This window comes from Numenius arquata, chromosome 4, assembly GCF_964106895.1.
Source record: "Numenius arquata chromosome 4, bNumArq3.hap1.1, whole genome shotgun sequence".
In the NCBI taxonomy this organism is placed as follows: domain Eukaryota; kingdom Metazoa; phylum Chordata; class Aves; order Charadriiformes; family Scolopacidae; genus Numenius; species Numenius arquata.
In genome coordinates, this window is record NC_133579.1 from 64,843,127 (window position 1) to 64,859,730 (window position 16,604).

At 45.2% G+C, this 16,604-nt stretch overlaps 1 protein-coding gene across 1 annotated transcript in view; it reads right to left on the minus strand.

Moving 5' to 3' along the window:
- The window catches only part of JARID2 (jumonji and AT-rich interaction domain containing 2), a 224,916-nt gene extending 208,753 nt beyond the window's left edge, over positions 1-16,163 (minus strand). Inside the window, exon 1 of the mRNA XM_074146241.1 lies at positions 15,677-16,163. Coding sequence (XP_074002342.1) covers positions 15,677-15,721 — 45 coding nt within the window. The 5' untranslated portion in view covers positions 15,722-16,163. The remainder of the gene's footprint in view (positions 1-15,676) is intronic.
- Between the last annotated feature and the right edge of the window lie 441 nt (positions 16,164-16,604).

The following is a 16,604-nucleotide window of genomic DNA, read 5'->3' on the forward strand; positions in this document are numbered from 1 at the left end:
ATTAAGAACACTTCTTTAAGACTGAGCCACAAAACCATGTATTTTTCCAGCAATGCAAAGGGATATCAAAAAAAAAGCAGCTAGATTGTGTAAAACACTTAGAAGAACTAAGGTGCTACCTATCCCACTCAGACAAAAAAAAATTAAGCCTGTCCTCACAACTTCTCAGTGTGAGAAAACCATTTCTCTGGGCACCACAACAGAAATATGCTTTCTGATTCCAAGTAGTACACAGGCAGATACTGCACATGGTTTGTCTTCCCCCCCATTTCTCTTTCATCTAGAGGATTACTCAGCTAAGTACGTAGACAACTTCACACAGGCTTCCAAATGGTGACTTCCAAAGTAAAGGTACCAAAAGGGCAGTGGAGAGCACTGATGAAGCAGGAGGAGGAAAACAAAGTCACGAGGAGCAATTTGGAAATAAGCAGCTAGCTTACAGGTAGGAGTATGGTTAGCAGAAATAGCAAGATGAAAAATATCTTCCATTTTTGAAATCCATCTGTTTCTCCACAATGCAGAACTTATCTAGCCAGAGAAACTAAAGCCTTATTAACAGAAACCAAAATTACAGGCAGCAACAAGAAAAAACCCAATTCCTTTTATTTCTGGCATTGCCTCTGTTCCCAGGTCTTTTTTATTTCCAGTAGGAGAAACTGGGGGGAAGGAAAGGGGAAGGAAGGGAGAGAGAGTAGAAAGTAAAAAAATTAAGGGGAAAAGAAAAAGTGTGTGGGGGTGTATTAGGAAGAAAATGAACTTCAGACTCAGTGCCACATTTGGCTAAAATGAAGTAAGATCCAATTGGCAGCTTTTGAATATATGACCCTCCAAAGGCAAGCTGTCAGCTCAATAACAGTTGAAGGAAATAAATGGACAGCTCTGTACTGTTCTGAAACTCTTGTGTAATGAAGTTACAGTTTCATCCTGGAAGATGGCCAAAAAGCATAAATCAATGAGCAACCAACCTTGTATGATTTTTATCACAACAGTAATAGTCATCCAAAGGTAGGTTGTTTATTAAACCCTAGTAGTATTTGCGTTGGTCCTCCGCACCAGAAAATTAAACTGACAGTAACAAGGAGACTCGCTGTGCTGAGAAAACGTGGGCAGAAGTACTTTTCAGAAGTGACAATGAAGCAGCTCTTCAACCTAGTCCAGGAAGAGCCAGACACACGAATCTTCTACGGAAAGAACAGTGAGATTACCAACCTTGCTAACACAGAAGAGCTGAGAAAGTTTACTTAGACAGGCATTAGACAAGCCAGGCACTGGAAAATATCATTAGATGAGGCTGTAGAGCATTACACTTTGCTCCAGAGAACTCTCTCATGCTGCAGCATGAACCAAGTATGAAATACGTGAATGCACAAAGAACAACTAAAGTTTTGTTACGGGTAACCCTGAGAGATGATACCTGCACCTTCAAGAACCCAAGGGTTTTGTCATTGTGGAAATTCTTCATTCCTCTCTAGGGACTTCCTGCACAATCAACCAACGCACCCAATTTAAAAAAAAAAAAAAAGCCATGCAAATGACAGCAACCTGGGTGATGCAGATTTAAAACCCCATTTTTGACAGTTTTATATTCTCTTATCTATGGCAGGATTAGGAGCCCTGATAACCAGTTCCCTGTAACTGAGATTTCCCTTACTAGATGTTGTCCTAGTTTCTAAGCTGAACAGTAGGTCAGTCAGCCAGTCTTAGAATTGTTCTTAGAGTCTTTTGTCTCAAATAGTGCCAGCTATTCAATCTTCTTTCTTATGTGCTTAAAAATTTATAAGATATTACCTCTTGTTTCAAAGGGCTGCCTCAAGACATCACCTATTATTTTGTTCTTTTCCTTAACTAGACTAGTTTATGCATGGACTTAACATTATTCATGTGTGTTGAAATTAAACTATGTATTAAATCCCTCAGATCAACTGCAGATCCCTGCTTTTATTGTAGAGTGGTCTAATCACTGAGAAAGTCTAGGGGATTGGAAATTTGGAAACCAGCTGGAACTATCTCAATGGCATTCTTCCATGGAGGAATGAGTTTTCAAAGCTGAAGTGCTATATACTACGTTGTGTCAGCTTCGTAACACGTGCATTCCTGATTGAAATACTGGGTCTTCTCTGGCAGTAAAAAAATGCCTGGACATTTGGAGAGCGTGGAATAAAGAAGAAGTGGTGCAAAAGTATGAAGCCTTTTAAGGAGAAAGGATAACCTTTCAGCCCAGGTGCGATTTACTGCTCCACATGAACAGAAGAATGGTGATAAATCATTTATACAGAGGACACTTGACAGCAAATTTTAGAACACCTTCAAAAGCATGCCTGAACAGACATCTTCAAAGTCTTCTTCCACAGACAACAGTATAGCATGCTCACGTATATTCTTCCATTGTAAAAGATGAAGAAGCGCTTTCCTCCTCAGCTATCATGCCTGTCAACCAAGCTGTAGCTGATGTTCTGAAGGCATGATCATAACACTATGACTGAGGGAGCACACGAAAGTAAAAGCAGCAAAAACACTGCCAAGATGGCTAAAGACAGGGACAGTGGTAGGACTTAACCGGGAACTCGGGACAAGCCATCCTCCATGCAAGCAGAACTCCAACCAAACCATGGATACATATCCTGGCCGTTTTTCCCACATCATACTAACCTTGGTTTCACAAACTGTGCCGGAGGGCAGGTTAGCTCTCCAGAGCTGAGCATGCTCACGTTTCCCTGACAAAGTCCCAGATGTAGCTGCACTCATGCTTGTAGCGTGCAGGCGATAAAATGACAACACTCTGAAGCACCTCCGAAAAGGGCTCGTGTGAAGGAGACGGATTCTGCAGAGCGGACAACCAGGCGGTCCCTCAGTCACTACCACATAACTACTCGTGGCTATGCAAGGTGAAGAGGGACACAAAAAGGATGGAAAGCAAAGAAAGAAGCAAAGGCATATCCAGAAAAAAAAAAAGCTTCCAAAAAGCTAAAAAGCTTCTGACCACCTTGCCAGGGAATCCCTGTGGTCAACTCAACCTTATTCCAGGGGAAAAGCAGGACACGTATGGACAGACGTGCGTGCAGGAATGCCACTCCTGGTCCCATTTGGGCCAGGAGGCAGAGCCCAGCAGGAATGGCCTCCACAGCCATCAGGCATGAGTAGACCAAGGGTTATAATGCACCAAGAGATGGGCTGGCTGTAAGGAGAGAAAACAACAGACTCATCCCTGGCAGGATCTGAGAAAAGTTGGTGAGGAAAAAAAAAAAAAGGGAATAATAGTTTATCCCTTCACCCTCCACCATCCAATTCAGTGAACCAGTAATTTCCAAAATGCCCATGGGGAATTAATTTCACTGCATCCTTTACTGCAAGAGTAACGGGCATAAAATGACACCACAGAAGGAAGAGGAATCATCAAGAATACAAGAAAAGATGCTTGTGAGGGGAAAAAACATGATTACCTACATCATAAACACTTTCTTCTTCTGCATGATACACCACTAACTTTCATAGGAGCCAGGTGAAATAGTATTATAATGAAATTCTAAGTATGATACAAGGCAATTATATTACCTAGCAGACTTCAAGAGACCGTACTTTTCTTAACAAATTTATGCTGAAAATTGTATTCCAGCTCTCCAAAGCAACAGGGCCCAGAACTCATTATACCTGATTTGCCAACCTACCTAGAAGAAATCTGACCACCTTTAGTTATTTTGGAAGGTCTTACTTAAATGGAGACTGCAAAGATCCTTTCAATAATGGAAGCTGTGCACTGGTTTTGACAACTGGTCAGTTGTGTCACATAATGCTGCTCTTGACTGAAAGAGCAGGAATATTAATGTTCTATAAATAAAAGCCTTTAATGTATGTGAATTATGAAATTAGCTTTTCCTGAATGCTCACATCAGCAGGATTCGATTTCCCAAAAGTTCATAAACGGACTGAAAAAAGGGCTGAGCAGGGCCACATTCTACTATTCCTCCACAGTATTTGCGCATTAACAGTTTGCTGAGCCTTGCATAATTTAAGTACACAGCCAGTATTTTCTATAACCAGCACTCAAATTCTGCATGCAGGCTTGAGAGACAAGTAGCAACAGTGCAATCCCTCCCCTTCCAAAGTATTTCCTACGAAGCTGCCCCTGAAATGAACTGCAGGAACCTTTCCTCATCTCCCCCTTCAGCCTTCAGGAAAAGAAAAAATACTGCGACAACAGTTTGTTTTGCTTTCTTGCAAAGAGATGCCAGCAGCTTCGTAAGAGGTAATTTCCTCAGACAGAGACGACGTGGATAGAGGAGCCCAACTGGAGAAGTACACACAAACGAGAGAAAGAAAAAGGCATGGGACTAAAAGATAAGGGGGGAGCAGGGGAGTCAACTGTAAAATGCACACATGCACACTATAATAGAGAATAAAGAATAAGGAAAAGAGAAAGAACAGTAGTATAGTTACTTCAGTTAAATACAATATTAAGAGAAGACGCTGGAAAAGAGAAACTAAACAGTTCAGGGGGAAAAAAAAAAAAAAAGCAGGACTACATCTAGTAAAGCCATTAAAACCATTAAATGGCTATCACCCTCTTAGAAAACTAGCATTCCTGCCTGCAAATACTTGCACACACTCTTACACAGGAATGGCAAAATCTCGAGCCCTGAAAAGCACTTCGGCATGTGCTTAACTCACAGGCTCCAAGTACTTCAAATGACGTCAGTAAGAGTATTCATACATTTGAGACAGGCACGTGCTACAGCGCCTTGCTGGACGGAAACCGGGGGTGCAGTTCCACATGTCTTTTTAATCCGCAGGAAAGCCAAAGAGGTCCTTGTGACCCACCACTCCCTGAACTGTGCCACTAAAAAGTCTTTGCAGGCTTGCACTGAAACCAGGCAATTTAAAGATGAGGAGGTGGGGAAAGAAAGAAGAGCATTGGTGTAACTACTTTTTAAGCCAGATAATTTCAGTGACCCTATTTCATATGCAGCTCTTTGGTTGTATTGCTATGTCCAAATCACTACACAATGAAGGAAAGATCAGTAGGGCCATCAGTGTTGGCTTCAGCGGTGAGAAAGAGGCAAGTGATGCCACATCCTGATGTTCCCACATTTAAAGGAAAGCTTTTTTTTTTTTTTGGTAGCTTCTGGATTTGACATGGTTTGGCCTTCTCACACTACCTGGAAACCTGGGGCAAAAATACATCAGCAATACACCACTTGCACGTTCAATAGACACAAGCGGTTTTAACAAGAGAAGCTACCTGAACTTATTCTTCAGGAGTACAAGATAAAACAAACAAAGCCATCGGAAATTTCTGGAGGAACTCCCTTCTGTAAGCAGGTCCTTGCTGTATAAAATAGAATGGTACAATGGCTTCACTTCCATGGTGGAGCTCTTTTGGAGTATTGTGGGATGGGTGCACGTGGGTGTTGAATTAAAAGAAGTATTTCTTCTACCGCCATTCTTCCACAGCAGTGGAACCAGCTTCCAGTAGCATAGCTATCTTAATTTCATTCTCTTCCCCTTTTTTCTTCTCTTGTTTAAGTTTAAAAATGTTCAAATCCAAGTAACAACGGTAGCACATTTTTAACTCTCTTCTAACATCTTTTAGCACTTGGGAAATGTCTACTGCACTACCATGACCACAGGCACAAACATCTTCAGCTTCATTTTCACCTGCGTGGCCTAACTTCATTTCAACCTTATTTAATAGTCACTCTGCTTCCAGCAGTAGGACAGTACAACAAAATCCATGCCCGAACAATCCTTGGAACAGACAAGGACAGCTAATTTTGTTTGCTAGGAAATAAAACATATATCTTGACTCCTATTTAGTCATAATTTCACAGCCCATTTAAGCTCACACTATTGCTAACAGAAGCAATCAAACCCCTCCCTTGCCACTTCATTTGTGTCCTTGCAACACCTTCCCCAGACCCAGTATTTTTACAGCTACATCACAAACTGCAATATTAAATGAATCCACATTAAAAACCAAGCATATTTTGCCAGTTCAGTTTTAACCTGGAAAGTCTCCAGTCTGTGGTGGGAGCTATCACCTGCAGAAGAGAGAGGGAACAGGCAACCAGAGGAAGGCTAAACTGCTTCTTTGATTGCAGTGCAGGCGTAAAATGATCATAAAAACACTGTATTAGGCACCTTACTGGTCTCCACATTGACAATGTTGTTACTGAAGGCAAAACCCAAAGCTACACACAGGGCATTTCCACCACAGACAGGAAGAAGGGAACAGTAGAAGGGGACAGGACAGCTTCTCTCAACAGCTACTTCTTGTTTATGTAGTTTTTATTGGTTCAAGGCATCACAGACAGACTTGAAAAACAAAAAAGCCAGCTTCAAAGTTATTTGCCATTAGGACAACCATTATTTCTTTCAAGTTATAAATAATTCACAAGTTACAGTTACTGTAACATGCCGTAGCTCCAGCTTTTAAGTAACATGAAGCCTCTTGTCTTACAAAGTGATATTACTGTGTCCCCATTATATGTTGAATAACTAGAACAAAAAAAATTACATTGGTAAGCGCTTTTCAAACTTAAGATAAAGGCCTCAGTAGCAGAAAGACTACCTCCTTCTTACAATCTTCCTCGGGTGCAGCACAGCTTTTAAGAAATGAAGAGAGGAAGTAGTATCCCAAGACATTAACTTCTGCTTTATATCCAAAACTGAAAGGGACATTCCCTGGTCTCAGAAAGCCAGTCTGCACAATGGCAACAAGCCATGAGAACTTTCATCATTATCACTACGCTTCGAGAGGAGGGAAAAAAGTGAGTATCAATCAGAAAACCGCATCTCGGGCATCCATATATGTCATCCTTTTATGCAAAACAGTCACATTAAGGCTGGTCATTTGGAACACTGACCAAAAAGGAACCATGTACATACAACACTAGCTTAGTTATCAGTCCGCTTTACAAACAATAACAGAGAACCCTCTTTTTGCTTGGCTTTGAGTTTTGTAAACTCAAAGTCTGGACCAAGTTTTGTAGGGCTGAAACCAAAACAGAAGCAGTTCTATTTTTTTTTCAGCTCGAGTTGAGTTAAGAAGTTAATTGATCTGGCATACGTGCAGGGTTGGAAATTTGTACTGCGGGGTTTTTAGCATGCACGCTGCAGCTGAGAGATTTGGCTTACAACTTTGATGTGCCAAAAAGAACTCTGTGGGACAAACTGGCTGAAAGTAATATCCATGAAATAAAAAGAGCGAGAAAGAAGGAAACGTATCCCTTCTCTAAATCACCCTCAGTCTGCCTAACAGGCACCTTATAAAAAGAAAAAAAACTATAAACATATGGCAGTAGCCTGCAGCAACTTAAAGCTCTAAATGCAATTTCTAGACTATGTACTTTTTGGGCATAAAGATTCCCAGTTTCAGAACAGCATAGAAAATTAAATGCTAAACATCACAACTAAAAAAAAAATAATGATAAGCATCTCAAAGCGTGAGACCCTGGACAGACTCTTGTCCAAGACTCATGGTTTCTGTCCACTTTATTATTAGCAACCTCCAAAAATATTTGTACATTGCAATTCACTTGACTTGCTTGCTTTACATCTTCAAGTTCCTCTCCGTATTTCTTAAAAAAAACAATTCACTTGATTTACTTGCTTTACATCTTCAAGTTCCTCTCCGTATTTCTTAAAAAAACAGGCCATTCCCAAGCATAGCTAAAAACCTGTCATTATCTGTTTAACTGGAGTTGTCAGGGCCCAGGGGAAACTGAGGAGCCTCAAAAGCTTACTGTCTTCGTTGGACTCCCCAGAACACAGTGTGACTAACAGGATGCCCAGCACAAGTTTAAAGTTTACCCAAAGCAGTAGTAGATTTTTTTTTATCCAGAAGAAAATAAAGCACAATCTTAAAAGAGAAAAGAAAGTCCTTCCCCTAACATACAAATGTGGGAAAGGCCAGAGAAGACCACCCTGTTCTTGTGAGCAGTGAAGGAAAAAAACCACCAAGTCATAATGCCATTACAGAACATTGTCCAGAAATATTGGGGAGCACACATCTCTACTCCCACTCACATAAATGTTTCAAAAATAGGCAGAGAGCTGATTTCCATAAGCATATAGTTGAAAGAGCCAATAATTTCTCCAAATTCGCTCCCATCGTTCTTAATTTAAAAGCACGCATTGCTTCAAAACTGATCTGCAAGCGAAGCTAAAAATGAATTGCTCATAATGTATAGTTATCCTGACTTGGCTCAGACAGCAGAGTATCAAAGTGCAAAACTAAGATTAGTAGATTATGTCAGAACAAGCTCCCAAGGTTTATTTTTGAACTTTATAAATATCGTTAGCCAGTCATCATAGCGTGCATGTGCCAAAACACGCTAATCTCCTGCAACCATCACACCATCCAAAAGATGTCAGCCCAGCAAGGCAAGCTCGAAGAACTGAAAGCAGAGTGCAGGGACATGAATACCCCAAGCCCCCCTGGAGCATGGCAGCAGGTCAATTTCTCAGCTTGATTCTTAATATTTGCATTTCTTCTAGCCTTTAGGAAGTAAAAGCAATATAGTTACAGCCACAGATCCAAAGCTGCCTTTTTGCAGGGCAAATCAAGGGAAGAACCTGGTAGAAAAGACCACAAGAACCCAAGTAGGGTAGACCAAGCCGATTACACACTACAGGAGACATTTAGAAAGGATTAAGTGATGCCCCTTAAGTGATGCAAGTATGAACTCTTCTGGGGGCATCATCACATTTTTGCTAGATGGATTTTAGCAGTGTCAAAATCTCTGACTGCAACTGTTGCAATCCTACAGGCACTAAACCCAACCAGACCAGAAACTACCCTTGCTCCACAGGTCTGACACAGATGCTAGGAAGTGTGTGGAGACCTTAATACAGGTTTCTCATTTCATTTCCAACGCATTTTTTTTAAACACACAATCCCATTTTTATGCCTGATTGTTCCCCCAGATAAAAACACGCGATATGGTTGATGACACTTCAGCCGCAGGAACGCTGAAGCAGTTTCGGATGCCACTATGTGAACCGATGGAACGATAATTTCCACCTGAGCGTTTTTTCCCTTGCTTCTGTGCTCAGCCAAGCTGGTCACTCTGCACGGCTTCCTGCAGCAGCATAAATTAAGCCGACAAACTTTGCAGGGGAGCAGATGGGGTACACTCACACCACCCGTCTGCCTGCAGACCAGGGAGCCGTCGCCTCCAGCAGAGAGCCTCCAGAGACGGCGTTTGGCGTGGAGATGCTCTCAGCCACCGCTCAGCTTCGCCGCCGATCGTGGCCATGCGTGGCTTGCAGGGCAAGTCGAACAGCAGCATTTTACAGCTTCCGACCTTTCATCTGGATAAGGAAGCGACGGACAAAAAGGAAGCACGCACGGAGGGAAAGAGAGCTAGCATATTTTCAAACAAGCCCTCGCTGCTATAATTAAAGGGTTTACTCCTTTCCCACAGCCCACCACTGGAAATACTCTGCCGGATTACCGAAGGAACAACATCAGAACAGGATGTCATTACACGAGGGAAAGTGTGAAACCCAAGCAAGTGAAACGGCAAATGGTTTTAAACCTTCTACCTACTGATTCATTGAGAAAACGTTTTTGTGACTGACTGAAATAAACCCACCCCTCCAAATGAAAACCAAGAGTTCCCAAATAAAACCTGCCCGTTAAAAACCAAGAAGGATCACATCCAATAGTCCCAGTATTAATGAGCCAGCAAAACAACCAACCCATCAAAGATCTAAGAGAACACCAAATACATTTTGGCAAGCATATTATTTCCTGTATCTGAATTTCAGCGCCAAGTACTCCTCGCATACTAGACCTGAATTTTACAAGTGATTTGCAGCTTTTAAGTTTCCTGGTGGCTTTCTACCACTTAAAAATGCTTTACATAAAAAATGGTAGTAAGCATAAAAAGTATATGCGTACCATGCCCCATCATTCACTTGGACATTAAACTCCAGGTACGTTTTACCCTTCTCTCTGAAGTCGTTAACAACAGGTTAAGGGGCTTTGTATTGAAGGTGAAGAGTTAGATCATAAAAACTGTCAGCTGAAGTTTTGGCCCACAGCAGAGGGACATTTAGGGCCACCAGCATCAGGAAACATTTAAGGGAAGCTCAGGTTTGGCAACGCTGAAATTTACATTATTAGACTTGAAAGTTAATGTCCCCGTTTGTCTTACACAGAGGCAGTCAAATCCATCAGCGCTATTGTTTTCAGACTGTCTGCCCACTAAGGCAAACAATGCATCATTTACACTTGGTTTACATTTATAGTTGGGAAGAAAGCCATGCAAAGGACTGGGGGGGGGGCAAGAATGTTTTAAATGTAAATTTGGATTTCGCAGCAATGCATGTATTCCTCTGCAAATTCCACATCTGCTAAATCACACAAAAGCTGGGTGCTTGTAATAAAAAAAAATAATAAACGTGTCTCTGCTTTTCCTTTCCCTACTTTAAAATTACCTTTAAGCCTCCATTCCACTTGAGTGCTGCAAACTGGAAACTTTAGAAATGAAAGCAGCTGGTGTTTTCCCTCCCTTCCCAAGTTCAAGCTGATTGAATTCAATCACTACAATATAAATGGCAAAAAAAACAAACCTAAATCAACCCCAAGTAACGTTTCCCTCCTCCTCAAGAACTTTCAGTTTATGTTCAAACCAGGGAACATCAGTAATGCGTATAAACAAAATGTAACTTTTAAACCTGGAGTCTCTTTAGCTTCAGACTATGAAATTTAAAAATTGACCTACTTTATGTAATACTCCCACAGCTGAGTCATCACAGTATCAACTGGTCTCTATCAGCTGCAGGGTACAATCATCACTCAAAAAAAAAAAATCAAGTACCCGTACTGAAATGCCTCTTTTATGTTATTATTATGTTAAAAATATACTGTTGCTCTCTAACAGTAACTGGAGAGGGGGAAAATCTTCAAGTTTGAATTGTGCAAACTAGTCCCTGTATAGCAGATGCCATGCCTCGTAGCAAGAGCCTGGAAGCGACACGATACAATATTGGATGGAGGCTGCAGAAATACAGATTAGTTCCATCTCTGCCACCACTACAGTACGTAGCTTCAGGCGAGTAATTTAGACTTCTTTCTGTTTCATCAAACAATAAAATGGAGGGAATGCTGCTGCCTTACAGAATCAGCTGACGTTTATACCACACTTTAGCATATGTATAACATTAGCTGTTATTTTACACCTACAGAAAAGAAAGGGGTAATATATTTTTAATGCTGGCTTAGTAGGCCTTATTATACGAGAAGGTGAAAGTGCTTAATGAACATTAGAAACTCTTCACAGGGGCCTTGATTCATTGTAATTTCATTCTGGACAGAATTTTACACAGACTCCTGGCTCACAGTCCATCAGAGCGAGCAGCAGGCCATTAGTATCTCAGGGCAAAGCATTTGTCGATTGCAAAAAGTAAATATTCCTTTAAAAACAAAACAAAAACCAAACCAAACAAAAAAATACCAAAACAAAAACAAACCTGGATTTTAATTACTAGTTCCTAGTTACACGCCATCCTATAGTCACTTACAACATAATGCTGGAGTCTGAAGAGACCAGGAGGAGGTTAAGAGGAAGCCAAACTCAGATCTCAAGTGCAGCCAGCATCCTTACACCATGAGCTGAAGTTACACACAGGGAAAAGAGTTGAGCGTGCTGTGCTGCTGGAATTGTTACTGCAAGCCTGAAACAGACCTGAAATAGACAACAATGCTCCAGAAGGCTGTTATTTGAAATAAGATGCAATGTACACTGAATGCCACCTCTGCTGCCACCGGTGTATTTACATTATTTCTTGTAGGAAGTGGTCAAACTTAAAGTACGCTGTCAGTTGTGGAACTGGAGGGGGGAGGAATGAGGAAATTCCTGCAGGAAAAGACAAAAAAGCAGGGCAGGAGGGTTGGGCTGAAGCCCTGGGGTGCCCAGGGCCAGATCCCCATACACAAATGTCCGTTGCTCAGGAGGAGGTGGTGCTGCATGGTCACCGCCCCCCCAAAAAATTCCCAGAGCCCGCTTCAAGCACACCCCAGTAGTGAGTGTTGTTGGAAAGGCTCTCCCGGGATGCCTGCAGCTCGCTAATCCCGGACAGGCCTTGCCGGCCCTCTCGCTGTCTGAAGGGCTTACCAGGCCATCCGTAGGTGAAGCGTGTCACCTCATGGCAGACTACAGCACTTTTACCTCTGCAAGGACAAGGAGACAAATCACACGAGGCAACGGTAGTGACACTGCTCCTTAATTATATTTTGCCATCTGCTACCGTGGCAGAACTGTACAGGTATTTAAAGACAGTAATCCAGGTCTGATACTCCGAGACCTAAGACAGCAAGAACAGAAGATTTGCTCTTCGGCATCACAAAAACGGGCAGAAAAATGCACCTGTGAAATTGCACTTAAGACTTCAAAGCTTTTCTTTTAAGAACTATTAATTCCAAGCGCATACTGAGTGCAGTCTGGCTTCTCCGGCTGATGCTTTACAAAGCTGTCAGTTTCCGAGGCTTGAGCCAAAAGGCAATATTTGATATGTAAAGATGTTTGAGAAGGAGGAGGGTAAAGTGAGAAGAAAGATTTGTATGAGTCAGCCATAGTTCTTTTAAAAATTAAGTGATAGCGTTTTTAAAAGCCCTTAAAAAGAGATGCGTACACGGATTTCCTCGTTCCTGGGTTATCAGCCACAGAAGGTAACGCTCTCAAAGTTTAAGAGAACTTTTAATTGCGACTACTTGCGAAGTGGGGAGCCGAGCCTCACGACAGGCAGCCTGCAAGGCGCAGGCTTTTTACTCCATTGTTCTCAACCACCTTTTTTGCTTTCAGAATCTACCCCCCAAATGCCAAAAAGCGGCAGCAGCCTTAAACAAGCTCCCTGTATGACACCCCACAGCGACCCAAGGAGCGGGGGCCACCAAAGCGGCACTGGGTGTCGGGACGGACAGACGCTACGGGCCAGACCCCCGCTCCTCACGGTGGGACATCAGCCATCACCCCTGGGCACAGCCCTTCACCTCAGGGGTGGCAGGGAGCACACCAGGGTCCCGCGGCCAAGCCCAACACCGCGGTGGTGCCCGGCCCAGAGGCCTGCCCCAGGGGCGCGGGGTGTCACCCGCGGGGCTAAGCCTGACGGGACCGGGGGGTGGCGGTTTAACAGCCCCCGACGTGGGACGAGCAGCCCCGCGGGGAGGCCGGGACGCGGTTGCGGCCCCGACCCGGTGGCTGCCGGTCACACCTGCAGCCGCGCAGGCTGACAACAAAAGGCCCCGGCTGGCACCGGCGAGGAGGCGGCGGCGGCGGCCCGGCGTGCTCAGCCGTGCTGCCGCAGCGCCCGAAGGTCACGGGCAGCGAGGAAACGAGCCACGCGTGTCGCCACGCCGCCTTCCCCAGGCCCGGAGACGTGACCGGCCCTCCCATCCCGGGCGGCCGGTTGGCACTAACCTCCCACCCCGAAACCGGCCGGGCCGGGCCGGGCCGGGCCGGGGGCGGCTCCGCACCTGCTCACCTGGCCCGGGGGGCCCGGGCCGCCCCCTTCCCCCCGCAGCGCTGCCCCCGGGGGGCCTCCCCCCCCCCCCGCCCCCGCCCCGCCTCTGACGTCACGGCGGGTGTTGAGGGGGGGAGAGCCGAGCCGACGAAGATTCCACGGCGCGCAGGCCCTTCCCTTTGTGACGTCACGGGAGCAGGGCGAACCTGGCCGGGCGGCGGCGTGGCCGGCGGCCCGCGGGCTCCCGTCACAGCCCCGGCAACCTGTTGCTGCCGCCACCGCCGCCTCCAGCGCTCCCCGCCGGCACCGCCGCCCCCGCCAGAAATATAACTGGGGGGGGGGAAGCCCAAAAAAAAACCCCAATAAAAAGGTTTTTTTTTTTTTAAAAAAAAAAAAAAAAAAGAAACACAAAACCAAAAATCAGGGCCGCCGGGAAGTTGGAAGCGGGGGAGCGCAGGGCACGTCGTCCGCCCCGCCGCGTTCCCCGGCCCCTCTTCCCTCCAACCCCGCTCCGGGAGCCGCGCTCTCAGCCACCGGCCCGGCGGTTGCCCCCGAGCGGCGCCGCATTGTTCGCCCCCGGCCGCGGGAGCAGCAGTTCGGGGCGATCTGTCCCCCACCTCCATCACACGCACACACACACACCCCTTCCTCCTTAATTATTAACACCGCGGTTTCCTCTCCCCCCTCACCACCATCCCCACCACCCCCCCGGTTTCCCCGCTTTTGTCTGCCTGCCTGGGAAACGTGGACGCCTCGCGTGTTTCGCCAGACTTTTCCACCCGCCGTTCCCCGTTTCGATGCAATACTTTAAACTCGCCGGCCCCCGGGCTCCCCGCTCCTCTGCAATGCGGATGTATTTTAATTCGGAAATTTCGGGGGGAGGTGGGGGGGGCAGCTCCGAAATAGCGCGCAGCCCCATCCTGCCCCTCTCCCCCCCCCCCCCCAAATCCTCCCTGGGCTGCGTTTCAGCGGGGCGGGCAATCGATAGAGGCAGTCAGCTTGGAGTCAACTGCAGTTTTTACCAAATCTATAGAATAGCGAGGGAAAAGTGTCCCGAAGGTCACCCTCCCTGCCAAGAAACATCCCACACACACACCCCCGCTGAAAAAAAAAAAAAAAAAAAAAAAAAAAAAATCGGCACAGTTGATAGGCGCGATATAAACTGCAACTTTAAACGCCTCGCATCAAACACACCCCAAAAAGCGAGGATTTATAGCCCCCCCTCAAATGGAGAATTTTTCTTTTTTTTTTTTTTAAAAACCGTGCAGATAAAAATCATTATTCGCTCTACTGCATATTTGGTTAATCCCCTCAGTTTTTCCAAACGTAAAACTCCCCTATGCCAATCAAAACGTAACTGGAGCACGAACAAAAATCCAACTATCCCTCCACATTTATATGTTTAAAGGATTAGACAATTACCAGGGATTGGTTAAGCGGTCGAATAAAGAGAGGCAGAAATACAGCTGGGGCTGCACCGGATTAGCCCAAATTTTCGAGCCATCATCACGAATTATTTTAAAACTGTGCCGAGCCATTCCCTCCCCCCCCCACACACACACACTCCCCCCCCCCCCATCCCCATTATTCAAGGCGATCCCCCGGAAGGCGATCCCCGACCGGCTCCGGTGTCTATCGCAAAGGCGGAGAAGCGAACGATCGCGTCCGGGAGGGAGATGGGATGCGGCAGTGCGAGCAGCCAGCTCGCCATAACCAGACACTCGGCTACAACTTAAAGGGCTTCCAGCAACCACCGCCGCCGCTTCACCCGGATCATAAAAAACACACGCATAAATATATATATATATTTACACATACACACACACACACACACACACCCCCTCTCTTTTCGCATGCAAAAGCCCACATTATTAATAAAACCGCTTGAAAATGCCAGTTTGGTGACACGATTCGCGGCAGCCCCCGAGCTCCCCGCCTTTCATCTAAAACTAGATGATGATTGTGTCATTTGAGGTCAATACATTTATTCACCGGAGGAATCGCTACACAAATCTGGTTTTATAACCAAACTGGATAGACGGCTTCCCCGTTAAGAGGGGCCTCTGAAACTCCCCCACCACACCACAGAAAAATAAAATTCAGTACCACATTTGTTTCGAAAGCCTTATAGCTGAAGGATTAGCGATAAACTTGACATTCACTGCCATTTCCTAAAACTGGGAGTCAAACGATATATGTTATGACCACTTACGTATTTCTTTTGAATTATATTCCTCTTGGGTCTTTCTTTGCTCATTCTGGTATCCAAATTCTGATTGCAAAAGGGGACAATTGCTTCATGAATTAAAGCCGCGACAATTTAAAAAAAAAAAAAAAAAAAGACACGAAAAAAATCCTGGGGGGAGGGGGTTGTTTGTAGTGGTATCTTGTAATCCGACTTTCTTTCCTCACAATGTGATTCTCCTAGCAATAAATCCGAGAAATGGGGGACGAAAAAAAAAATAGACGAATGCGAAGGAAACAAAAAAAAAAAAATCACTTTAGTGAAACATTATAATGGAAAATTTCCCCCTTAATATAAAAAAAAAAAAAACCCACGACGCCCTTGATATCCCCTTTTCTCTTTCCCAAGCCACCTAAACGATCTGCAGGTCCTTAGTGTCAGGGCTGTAGTTACATCTTGGAGAAGGAAAAAGGGGGCCGAGAGGAGACGAGAAAAAAAAAATAATCGCCGACGCTGGGCAGTCACGTTCGTGCCGCTGCAGCAGCGAGGGGAGGGCGGGGGGCGGGGGGGTAGGGGGAGAAAGAAGAAGAAGAAAAAAAAAAAAAAAGCGGCAGAGACAACTCTGGCGGCTCCTCCGGCTCCGGCGGCTCCTCCGGCGGCGGCTCCGGCTCCGGCAGCGGCGGCGGCGGCGGGGAGGGCTTGCGCGCACCGTGTGTGTCTCCGCTCCTCCGGCTCCCCCCCGAACCAATGAGAACCGCTTCTCCGGCAGCAACTTTAAATGGACCCTGGCTCTTCCCCTTCTTTTTTTTTTTTTTTTTTTTTTTTTTAATAATATATATGCCTGCGCGTGTGTGCGCGCGCGTGTGTGTATATATATATACACACACGGGCACACGCGCACGCACACACATACATACACCCGGCTTTAGGGCCTCGGACTCAACTCCCAACCGGG